Source organism: Pyxicephalus adspersus, chromosome 1 (assembly GCF_032062135.1).
Source record: "Pyxicephalus adspersus chromosome 1, UCB_Pads_2.0, whole genome shotgun sequence".
NCBI classification, from domain to species: domain Eukaryota; kingdom Metazoa; phylum Chordata; class Amphibia; order Anura; family Pyxicephalidae; genus Pyxicephalus; species Pyxicephalus adspersus.
The window spans coordinates 131,579,605-131,592,712 of NC_092858.1; the positions used below are offsets into that span (position 1 = coordinate 131,579,605).

The 13,108-nt window shown below is 39.2% G+C and overlaps 1 protein-coding gene across 1 annotated transcript in view; it reads left to right on the top strand.

The window, feature by feature from the left end:
- Positions 1-3,767: 3,767 nt before the first annotated feature.
- The window catches only part of PUDP (pseudouridine 5'-phosphatase), a gene marked incomplete in the record, with an annotated part of 142,964 nt that continues 133,623 nt past the window's right edge, over positions 3,768-13,108 (top strand). Inside the window, 1 exon segment of the mRNA XM_072427419.1 lies at positions 3,768-3,884. Within this exon segment, the coding sequence (XP_072283520.1) occupies positions 3,806-3,884 (79 nt within the window).

The following is a 13,108-nucleotide window of genomic DNA, read 5'->3' on the forward strand; positions in this document are numbered from 1 at the left end:
CCCCCAGCTCTGCTGAGCATTTCCTCTACACCTGTTGTTTAATTCAGTGCTCTCCCTGTCCAGCTCTCTACCCCCCCCCGCCTATTTTCCAGTCTGCTTTTACCTCTAGCTTGCTGCTGGAATCGACCCCGGCCTTCCTTGACAATTCTCCCTCCTAGTGATTTGGTACCGCGTATCATCCTGCCCATCCTGATGTACCCAAGGATCGAAACCTGGCAGTAACCAGCAGAACAACATCCTTACTACTAGAGGCTCTGGAGAAAACTTGGTTGCTGCTTAGATTCTGCGCCTTGGCCCTTCTCAGGGCTCATACCACTTCTGTGCAAACAGTAGCGCCCCCTAGATGCTCCATCTCCCCAAGCATGACATATTCCACCTCATTGTAAGGAGATAATCAATGGTATTTCCTTTACCTGTCAGAGGTTTAAATCCTTTGGCCATTAAAACCATGCCATTTCTCCTAGGCTACGAGAGAAGAAAGGGGTGTCCTTATCCTTTGACATCTAGCTGTATTTATGTCAACCTATCCCTCCAGCTATTCAGGTCTACTGCTATTCTAGGCACTGGAATGCTGGTATAAAGGAACACAATGACTTTAAATGTTCATGTCTGAAATGTAGATCTAAACTGATTCCATATTGTGTGCTGGTTTGTCAACAGAAGCAAGTACTGATGACTTTCCTACCAAACAGTAGGCTTCTACACAGATCTGGCATTGTTGCTATAAACAGATGTCCTTGATTTCTGTCAAATGTTTTGAATGTTTGCAATATAAATTTATTTTTGTGGCTATGTCTCTAATTTTGGACATTGAACACTTAACAGTAGAACTATTAATTTATTCTTGAATATTACATTTTTTTTATATAATTATACCACAAAGAAGAAAATTTTATAGGCAAGGATAATAAATTGATTTAGACAGAATTATCTAAAACGATTAAATAGGTCATTACTGGACCATTGTTCATCCAGGTTCATTAGGAAAACATAATGAGAAAAGAAATACACTTGTGTTTTTAATAGCTTAACTGTTAATTCCATGGTAGGACTTACCTAAGCATGTGACACTTCTTTATCTGTCCTTAGAAGGAATGGGCACTTCTAGCATCAGGCAAATGGACTAAAGGCAGCCAATTCAATCATAAGCTAAGTTGTGTTTGATCTAATTACCTGACATTACAGTTTCTTGCTCCTTGCTAGTCGTAACTTGATGGAGTTTAATTCTCAATGTGGTTCATATTGGAAACTACTGTACAATTGTCTGATTGTATCAGCATGGACTTGCCTGTACGACTCATGGACATCATATTTAGGAAATCACTGACCCCTGAATGCTAAATTGTATGTAAATGATCACCAATACCATCCAGAAAGTAGGCATACAGTGCAAATGTATGTAATGTGTAAATCCTCAGGAGGATGGAGAGTAGTAATTGATAGTATGACTGAAATCTTTCAGATTGGTTTCATCTGACCACAAACAACCTCTTCAGTTTCAGAAACATTGGATATGGCTGCATAACAGAAGAAGAATCCGCTAGGTGTACAACATATATTTTACCTATGATCTTCACCAATGTACAAAGAGGGGCTAGAGGGCAAACCGCTGAATGAACCATTTTATTGTCTCTCATTTTATCTTTGGAATGTGTAGAGTAAATAAAGTTGGATTTATCTGAAACCCTAAAAACTGAAACTGTCTGCTGAAGGGTAAAGGACTCCTCTGAATGGAACATTAGAAGATTTCCTAACAAAAATCAAACAATAAACTCATTTTGTCCAAAAAAAGTATAGGTTTCAGAACTTTGCTAAAAGTGTAAGTAGTTTTGGACAGGTCAAACACCAGGACCTTTATTCAAACTGCAGATTTTCCTGTGTGAAATAGCAAAACTGATTCGGGTCAGGTATAGAGCTGGGGATCAAGTGATCCATGTGCATCCCTCTGCATTTTGCCAGAACCAGAACCAGCATCTGCGCATTTGATAACTGGTGACAGTAAGTGTACATGTAGTGTTTTCCAAGAGGTAGCGGTTCCCCGGCATGAGGAAGCCAGGTGAACATTGCTAAGAGATCATTAGTCCAAAAAAAGATAAAAATAGATATAACCCTAAATGCACAACATCCTCTTTGCTAGGACACTTTGGGCCTGAATTATTAAAGCGCTCCAAGACTAAATAAGATAGAATATTATGGGAGAACCTGGGTGATCCAACAAACCTGGAATAGATCTGGGCTAGAATTTAAATCAATTGCCAACTAATAGTAAGTGATTTTTAAGAAATCGATTTTAGGTTTGCTGGATCACACAGGTTATTTCATGATAGTCCTTATATTCTCTAAATCAGCAGTTGCCAATCGGTGGTTCACAGACCAGTAATGGTGAGTGATAAAATATTGGTGGTCCGCGGCTCTGGCCAGTGTGCCCCCCAACGAGATCAGAAGGACCCCACTGGGGGGGGGTTGCACTGGCCAGACCAACGGACCATGCTCCCCGTACAGATCGCAGACTCAGGGTGGTGGGCAGGTGATGTCTTAGACCTGCCACGGGAGAGTGGGCGGGTTCTGGTATCATGGCGTCACTAAGGGGGAAGTTTCTTCCCCTTGAGTGACACACGGCTCCCCACACATGCAGGCTCCGGAGCTTGTAAACTTAGTGGTCCGTAGGTCCGAAAAGGTTGGCGACCACTGCTCCTAATAGTCATTGATTGGCGAAGGAGAGAAGAGCAAGCGATAGAACTGTAAGTGGATAGTGATTGGATAAGCAGAGGAGGGGAGAACACACGATGAGGCTGTAAATGGCCAGTGATTGGCCAAGGAAGCATGAGGAGAACACACAATAGGACTGTGAATGGTCAGTGAAAAGCCTAGGAAAGGTGGGTTGGGGGACAAACAATAGTGCTGTGAACGGCCAGTGATTGGCCAACAAAGAAGGGGAGAACACATGATAGGGCTGTGAGTGGCCAGTGATTGGCCAAGGAGTGAAAGGGGGAACACACAATAGGGCTGTGTTGTCAGTGATAGGCCAAAAAGTGAAGAGGAAGTACAAATGACAGAGCTGTGAGCGACAAGTGATTGGCCAAGAAGAGGGGGCACATAATAGGGCTATGGGCGGAAAGTGAGAGAAGGGGGAGTACAACTGCCCTGCCTCCCAACTTTTGGACATAGGAAAGTGAGTCACTCAAAATCTGAAGGAAATTGGCACACCCGTCATGCCCCTTTATACTGTACCATAAAAAATAATTAGTATAGTAAGTTTTAATAATAAGTTTTAAATGTTTTTTTTTTACTTTTCTCATATATGAATTAAAAAAAATAACAATGAAGAGGCTGGATGACAGCTTTTAAACAAAATCATTATTTTCTTAATTTGTTTTATTATAAGGGTGCATACATCCACCCAAAATCAGGGACTGCTAAGCACAGAAATAGGGATGGTTGGGATATATGAACTTTAATACACATACGGTAGACAGCTGCTGGAATAGCATTTATTTTCTCCCTATGGTATAGAGTAACATTTAAACTTTTTATTTATTTTGTCCCTGTAAGCCGTCAGCTTATTTCCTCCCTGCTTTATTTATGTCCCAGCATCTTTAATGAAGTCACTGTATTCTCCAGCAGACATATGATTAAATTAACCGGGGGATTTCTTTCCTCTCTGATCATTTATATTCCCAGGTACAGAGAAAAGAAAAATACGACTAGGCTGCAGGTGATTTATGCGAGGCCATTCTACAAGTGTGTTTAGATCCCATGGTAAGATTATAGTCGTCCTTGAGGTGTGTCCATTCATTTCCTTGTAATGGAAGGATCAAGCATGGCGGCCGGCAGCCTGCACCCCGTCACACACATCATCTTTGACATGGACGGCCTCCTGCTCGGTGTGTACAATGATCAGATTTACCAGTGCTTGTCATGTAGTGCAGCATGTATCAGTCATGGCTGCCATTACTCGGGCGTGTATGGTGCACATGTGGCGAGCCCCATGGTCGGCCCTATCACATATAGATCACGCCTGTTCTGTGTGGAATGCTGTATATAATTATTATCCCGCTGTATATGGAATGTATGCAGTGTATGGAATATAAGCAGTGTATAGAATGTGAGCAGTGTATGGAATGTGTGATCGCCGATCTCTGTACACGAGGAAGGCTGATCTGCATGCTGAGCCCGGTACATACCGTAATGCTTCTAATACAGGAGCACTCTGCTTACCGCATTAACTGCTGTTGCTGTGGGTGTACTAACAACTAGCAGTTTATTCTAATATTTATGTCTCACCACCTGCTTGTTTCTTTCCTTTTTATACTTTACTATAAATGTTTCATATTCATAGGAATTCTGTTTTCAGGCAGCTGGGGGAATGAATTGCATTTTTATTGGATATGTTTAAATGCTGCATGATTTATATTTATGACAAAGTGTATGATGTTTTTTTTATGCTTCCACTATTTTGTATGCATTTGAGGGTTTATATTTGTCTTCCTTGGTTTCTCTGTTCTTACTTTTATTAACACCCCTAGCGGTCTAATTCTGTCCAAATTTCCATGCAAAAAGCGTTACAGTTTCTTTGCATGGAAATTTATTTTATGTTGTAGGCCATAATTCTTAGGCATACCTCCCCAAAATATGTCCAATAGTTAATAAATTTATTTATTTATTATTAAACTTAAAAAAAGGTAAAAATGTAATATAACTGTACAGTAGCATATATTATATATATGTGAAGATTTATTTGTATTGGACTCAATACAGCTATTTTGAATTGAATCCAGTACAAAATATTTGAATTTCCCACCGCTCCGCCCTGCACGATCCAACGACCACACCAACGTTACCGTCCCCTGGAGATCGGAGGAAAAAGAAGTGTCCCCAGGACCTGCGGGGACCAGGAGGATGGACGACAATGGAGCAAGGTAAGTGGGGTTTTTCTTAGCTTAAAGCGACCCCGAGTGTGATTTAGGATTACCGGTTTTTACAAGTAAAATCCACCCCGACTTACACTCGAGAATACCGTTAGGGTGGTTAATACAGGTAGTTCCTGGGTTACATACGAGATAGGGTTCGTAGGTTTGTTCTTAAGTTGAATTTGAATGTAAGTCAGTACTGTATAAAATCCTCACTGTTAATCACAAAGAAAAAAAAAACATTATGAAGCCTAGACATTCATTATTTTTGGAGCAAGCTGTGCTTTGATGTGCAAAAAGAAACAACTGCAGAGTTTTTCTTGGTCATTAAAGAGTTACAAGATGTGTTACTGATCAGCTCCACTCTTAAACAGGAAGTAAACTGAAAAGTGCAAAAAAAATCCTTACCTTCAATCCTGCATGGCAGTTCTTTCGCTCCGGTGGTGTCCTGCATCGGATCCCGCCTCATCCTGGAGCCGGCGCTCCGGGCGCCACTATCTTCTCTTCTTCTTGTTCTTCATCCTACGTCACTCGACCCAGGTACGAGATCCTTCTGCACATGCAGAGTGTTGCACCTATAAAAAAAAAAACAACATAATTTTGAAAATTCTGAGTATAGGTATGGTTTAAGATCACCCACATCCTGAGCTGTGTTTAGCAAAAGATTTCTTCTGCAAGTCATGCAAACTGCCCCCCTATCAAACCTCATCCTGCAGGAAGCCCGTTGGTATCTAGGAGGCATCTGTCGGATGTCCATAACTTGGGGACTACTTGTATGACATTTTTGGATACAGTCTTTTTTTATTTGTCTTACACTTATATTAAATCCAGTGATGTAGTTGTCATTAAAATGTGGCTAAACTCAAAATTTTGTGTTTGGGCTTTTACCCTAATTATGGAACACACTTATTTTTTTTAAGCGTTCTGCACCGATGATAAATCCAGGGTCCTGTCAGCAGCTGCCATCTTCACTGTCTTGTCTTCCAGTTCCACCTGATGCTCTTCAGCATTTGAGTGGCCTCTAATGATGTTACTCCTGGGCAGAAGTTACTTAGCTTTGACATTCAGGTCTATTCTTGGCACTGCTGAAAGTAGAGCTGGGCTATATTTTCTCTATTAACACAAAAGCCACCAAGAGCAGCAAATAGTTTTTTTTTTCGGGCAAAATACATTTTGCATGCCAAAGAACTCTCATTGACTTTTTCTTTTTTTTTATTTTGTTTAAAAAACATGCTGAGCTGTGCAAACTTCTGCTTTACCATCTGTTTCCTGATAATTCTGTTTTAGTCAAAATTTATCTACAGCTTACTATTTGAGCACCATGTTAAGACAGTAAATAAACTGCTGCTGCATTTTGCATGATACTAGGAAAACCATGATTTATATATATATATTGTGACACCAGGGCAGGATTGGAGGTGGAAGGGAGATATATTTGCCCAGGATTCCTCTCCTGTGTGAAGTAGCAGGTGGAAGACTTTCACCTGTGAGATAATTAATGAAGAAACACTGAGGGTGGGGATATAACACAGAGCCAGGAGCTCAGTCAGGAGCCTAATTTAGAGAGACACAGACAGGGGTCTGTGCAGGCTCAGCCTAATTTGGAGCGACACAGACGGGTCTGTGCAGGCTCAGCTTAACTTGGAAAGACACAGACAGGGGTCTGAGCAGGCTCAGCTTGGCTTGGAGAGACACAGACAGGGGTTTGTGTCAGTGCCACTCTGTTTGGAGAGACTGTGGACTGTGTGGGAGAGCTCTGTTTGGAGGCACAGACAGTTCGTCTGTGAGGAGCTCTCTGCCTGGGAACACAGAAAGTTGGTCTATGTGAATGAACGGAAACCTGAGTAAAAGGTTGCTGAAAGCTTTGTTTGGAGCTGACAGGGAGAAGCCCTCTAGCTGATAGACAGACAGGAACGTGGGATGTATAGTACGTGCCGGACAGGCAAGGTTTTCTTTTGCTATTTTTTTATTTTATCTGCAACCTTCAAATAAACCTGGCTACAAGTCAGCTTAACACTTAAACCTCGGTGTGTGATCTGAGTTGGATGAACCAGACAAGTGTCCTTTGACCCCAGCAAAGGCGATCCTGAGCTTAACCCCTCGCAATATATATATATATATATATATATATATATCTATAGTACCTGCCTAACCTAGCTTAGTATGTCCAAACCTGCAATGAATTGTGTAGGGAACATGCTTGGGGTCTTTATAAACCTTATTTTGGCCTTTGGAGGGGCAGCAGGTTTTTTTCTCCGCCCATGTGGGAATCTGTCTTCTCACATCTTTACAATGAAAGTTGTGTGTACAGTATGAAAGAGAAGAAGATCTGCACACAGTAATGTGGAGTGCAGGAGAGGCTACTGGGGGAGGCAGAAATCCGCAGTCCCCAGCAGTCTCATGTAGTGTGTCCACAGTCCTCGGCAGTCTCATGTAGCGTGTCCACAGTCCTCGGCAGTTTCATGTAGCGTGTCCGCAGTCCTCGGCAGTCTCATGTAGCGTGTCCGCAGTCCCTGGTAGTCTCCTGTAGCTTGTCCGTAGTCCCCGGCAGTCTCCTTTAGCATGTCCACAGTCTCCAACAGTTTCATGGCAGCCTTAAACTTTAAACACCAGAGCACTCTTACAGTTGATAGGAAAGAAGTAGATTCAAGCAGTGCCTTCCTATGCATCAGTTATGCCTAGTTTTTTTATCTGGGATATCTTTATTTGTGTGATTGAACTTAATGTCCTACTGAAATGTTATGGGTGAACATCCAGGCCACACCTACAAAAAGACACACTCCCCGTATTTTTGACCCATTAAATTTGAAGTCCTAGCACCACCATCTTGGATTGAAGTCGTTCATATAACACTATATTATTTCCTTTTGGGCCTCCCTTGGCCGCTACTAAAAGCTGATGAAGAGAGGTGGGGACAGAGGAGCTAACCAAGTGAGCAATACTATGATGAGCAAGGAGTGAGGGAGCTGTTTTTTATCTAAAAAGTTTTTATTGACTTTTAATCTTTAAATTATTTATGGAAACCAAGCATTTAAAAAAAAGAATTTTACGTTTGAATTTCTTAAGTTGATTACAGGGTCTCCTAAAATGTTATTGCTCTGTGAAGTGTAAAAAAAATTTTGCAAAAGTTAAGCCCATCTTCAACAAAAACTGCTTTATGTGTCCTTGCATATATTTGGATGAAAGCGCAGTTCAGTCGGCCTAGATTCCATCAAGGTTGTTCTGAAAATGTTTGCTGGCAGCATTCCCTATGCGCAGCTTTCAAAATAACAGAATAACTATTGCTTCCAAATCAAGTTGTTGGAATGCACTGATCCACACAAGAAAAGCCCTGGGCTTGCTTCCATTTTACCCTTAGCTAAAACTTTTGTGCTGTTTTCTGCCAGAAATGCATTTGTCACAACTGTCAAAGTAGGAGATATTCTTTGTATTTTAAACTTGTAGGAAATAATTTTTCTGTATTCTAGACATGCAAGAAATAAATAAGACAATATAAAATACTCAATTTTAACTTGTTAGGAATCTTATCAATACTTTGCACAGCTGCCTGGAAGGCCTCTTTTTTTTTTTTTTTTTTTTTTAGGTATAGTTGCTTGAAACGCATGAATGCTAATGTAGCTCAATACACACAGTATGCAGAAATGGTGAAGTTTTTCAGTTGTTGCTTAACAAATGGTAAAATGAGATTCATGATCTTAATGACTTTCACTGCAGAAGTTTGCTTGTGTGAGGCATGGTGACTTTGACTTCTCGAAAATGTATACTTCCCTAGATCTTTCACACTAAAGAACTCATAGCACACAGAATGTAATGCAAAGTCTTCTTTTAAGAAGATTAGTGTGATCAAAACAGTTCATAGAACTCATTATATCATGGTACTAGAACCCCTCTCCTAGCTGTATCTATTATGATGATGGTTTAGTCTTGCTGTGAGAGTCTTTGATATTACTCCATTATGGAGAAAGTCTTAGAAAGGCAATCTTTCTTGTATAAGAAGGAGAAGCTGAGAACTCCAGTAGTAAGATCTCACCACTGACAACTCAGAGATGAAGACATCTAAAATGATTCCATGCAGCGGTTCCTCCCTAAAACTAAAATCTAAAGTTTAAGCCGACCGACCTTTGAATCTCCATTTTTTATTGCAATAAACTTGACTTGTTAACAATATCATTTAATTTATAGTAGTAATCACACGTACTTTCCTAGGAAATGACAGCTATATCGTTCTTTAGTTGGTCAAGCCAATTTAAAAGTAATATTACACTATATGCCCGCTGCATTTACACTTTGTTATAAGAAAAACATCTTAGTAGCTTTATGTTTCTTGTAAACATTTCTGAGTGCTCATAATTCTTTCTGATATACTAGAAAATGTATATATATATTTACAGGCAGTCCCCAGGTTAAGGACATCCGACATAAGGACGCCTCCTAGATACGAACGGGGCTTCCCTGCTCGCTCTGTGCGGGGGAGGGGGGGCAGGGGTTGTCAAGGGGGGTTGGTTTGCATGACTTGCAGAAGAAATCTTTTGCTAAACACAGCTGAGGTTGTGGGTGAACCTAGGGGGGTGAGCTCTTTCTGCAGCCTCTTGTAACTCTTTAATGACCAAGCCAAACTCTGCAGTTGTTTCTTTTTGCATATCAAAGCACAGCTTGCTCCAGAAGTTAATGAAAGTCCATAAAGATTTATTTTTTTTTTTGCTTTGTTTGTGATTAACTCACAGTGAGGATTTTTTACAGTAACTGATACCATGCTGCCTAATATTATGTTGAGTCAAACATCTGTCCTAGTTGCATTTATTAAAATAATGTACAAGTTCCGACTTGAATACAAATTCAACTTAAGAACAAAGCTACAGTCCCTATCCCGTATGTAACCTGGGGACTACCTGTATTCATATTATATATATGTTTCTGAATTACCTCTTGAGTTTCAAAGACACTTAAGGAACCTTGTCTGTCATCAGTCTGATTTCTTTTTCAGTATGATATTTATTTGCCCTTTTCTTGCAGTTCTACTAACTGACTGTTTATAGGAAAACTATCTCCCCCAAGGAAACAAGAATATCTTTCTTTGTTCTCTCTGTTTTGAAATCTCTTTGGAGCGTGATCAATTCACAGTCCCTTGTCTTAGATGTTACAGCACAAGCTAAAGTACAAGTAAAAAAACATTATCAAACACCAATGCCGTTTTTTTTTGTTTGGCATATTCTTCACAAGCAGAGTGTGCCCATTCATTAAAGGTTTTACAATGTGAATTCAAAACAATTATCATGGTCTGAATAGGTTTCATTTTACATTAATAAGCCAACACTGTGAAAATGAGTGAAATTTAGTATGTAATGCCCTATACTATGTGTAGTAGTCTACAGAGTGCAAAGCTATATAGGCATATTAAAAGCAGCAAAAGGGATTCAGTAGTTTGCAAAATGTAACTTGCAGCACAAAGTGTATAGCAGCTCTGTGTATGAACAATAAAGTAGAGTGAACAGAGTATGAAACAAAAATTACAGTCTATAGATTTTGTAAATAAATATTTGTGTATGGTGTTGGTATGATAAGCAAACAAGATAAAAGTCAACACATCCTAAATAAACATTTAACAAAGTTTATAGATTAAAAATCCCAGATTGAAAATCCCAGCCAAATGGCAATTTAGCTAAATACAGTGCAGCAACTGGTAAGGTGTAGGGAAACACCCACCCAGTTTGGTATGCACTCACCAACCAAAAAAAAAAAAAATCAGACTGCAATACAATTACAGCCATTATGCACAAATACTCATGGAGTGGTAAGCTCTACTAGGTACATCCAGGCTTTAAGTGTCTTCTCTGCCAAAATGTGGGATTTAGTTATTCCAAAAACATAAACAATATTTAAATTCTTTTGGATCAGTACTTTCCCAAGGAAAGTAAAATATATAAAAAAAAATTACTGCAATAGTATAGATGTTTAAAAAAATATTATAAATCTCCATTACCAACTAATGTAAAACTTGTTCTAATCATAAAGCTGCATTAAAATGGTGTATGTTTTATCCATGTTTGTATCTACGCGTTTCGCCCACCAGTGCTTCTATAATACGTTGCGTTATACTTTTGAGCCAGCAGAGGGAGCTTCTTTAATGGAAACATAGTTTTTACCTAAATGAGAACTAAACCTAAGAAACACGAATTTGGTATCGGACAGCTCAGTGCACAATACTGCCAGGCATGCACAGGAGATTTGTTATTCCATCCATTCCAATCAAGATGGCTGAAGATCCGAATCCTAGAAAAGGACCAAGTTAAGATGTAGGTGCTGGTGATAGAGTGAGGAGAGGTACGTTAAGTCCCAGGTTAACTTCATAATTCAAATTAAAATCTGCAGACACTGCTGAATAACTGATTGCAGAGGTTTGCACTATATTGGATGTACAGGTAGTCCCCGGGTTACATACAAAATAGACACTGTAGGTTTGTTCTTAGGTTGAATTTGTTAGTAGGAAGAGGTACATAATTTTAATAAATGCAATTAGGACAGATGTTTGTCTCAACTTATTATTTGGCAGCTTGGTGTCTGATACTGTACAAAATCCTCAATGTGATTTAATCACAAACAAAGCAAAAAAAAAACTTTGTGGGGCCTAGACATTCATTAACTTCTGGAGCAAGCTGTGCTTTGATATGCAAAAAACTGCAAAGTTTGTCTTGGTCATTAAAGAGTTACAAGAGCTTGCAGAAGAGCTCCGTATCAGCTGTGTTTAGCAAAATATTTCTTCTGCAAAACATGTAAACTGCTTCTCCCCTCTTCAAGCCTCTTTCCTACAGACAAATCAGCAAGGAAGCCCCATTCGTATCTAGGAGTTGTCCTTAAGTCGGATGTCCTTAACTTGGAGACTACCTGTATGTGGTTGTAGTCTGACCTCTGCACCCCAAAATAGGTAGCCTCTAACTTAACCATCTATTCTAACAGTAGTTTTTAAGCTCATGAAAACATAAAAAAAATACAACCATAATTGTCCCTAAACCAGCGTAGTTTGTTTTTAAAGTTTTTATATTAAATGCTCCATTTTACCTAAAGTGTTTTTTTGGTGCCCTGCGTGCATAACATCCTGCGTTCTGAGTCTGAAATAAAGTGCCCAAAGTTTTCAGAGAAACAAATAGTATTAGAACAGTGCCTATAAGAAACATGCCAAGCTATATTCTTGTCACTTTATATTTTATGAACTAGAATATTTCTTGGCAGTGTCACACTTTATAACATGTTGATTGACAGTGATTACAGCTTTAAGTCTTGACCTGTGGTGTTTGCAAATATTAACAGCGGGATGCATGTTAATGTTTGGCTTTGGTCATAATTTAATAAAAAGCTTTCCATCTGAAATTTTTTACCAGACATTTTATTGGTCAAAGCAATCTGTTATTTGATCAGTAATGTTGCTAGATATGTGAAAACTGAAATTTAATCAAATGCAGTTTCCCTGAAACATTTAGTTATTCACAGCTCAGATTTTTGCTGAATGTATATACTGCATAATTTAAAGTACTGTACAATTCAACATTATTGCTTTGGGCTAGATATACACTATTACTGCAAAATTGGGGAAATCATAAACCCACAGCTGGATTAAGACCAAATTGTACCCTGGCATACAGTTAGGGTTATTTACACTATCCAGTATTTTAATTGTCTTACATTATTCAATAAAATAATGGAATACCATACACATGCTTTTGTTTACATAAATATTCTTTATTACTACTTTATTTTCAGAACTATTTTACTTTCTGTATCACTCTGTCATACCCTAAATTGCCTTTGAACTTTTCCACCAATTTTATTATTCATATGTAACCTTAAAGATTGTAAACTTTTCATTCTTCACCACTTTACCAATTTTAATTTATACACTAAGATTGCAAACTCTTCATCTTTTGTATTCCACTTTCTATCCTAAAAAATGGCAAGCTCTTCCACTTTCTTTTTCCCTCCTTATACTATAGTGTATTATAGGATCTACCACCTTCTCTATCACCCCTTAATCCAGGGGTGTCAAACTCTGGCCTGCAAAATCATTTTTTTGGCCCTTAAAGGAATCCTAAATATGAATTGCAGCTGGCCTGCCAGTGCATTGAAATAGCGCCGCTCCTACAATTCCGGGCATCACTCGTGTCTTTAGACCAACAGCCTCCCTGCCTATGCATTGGCCTGTTTTA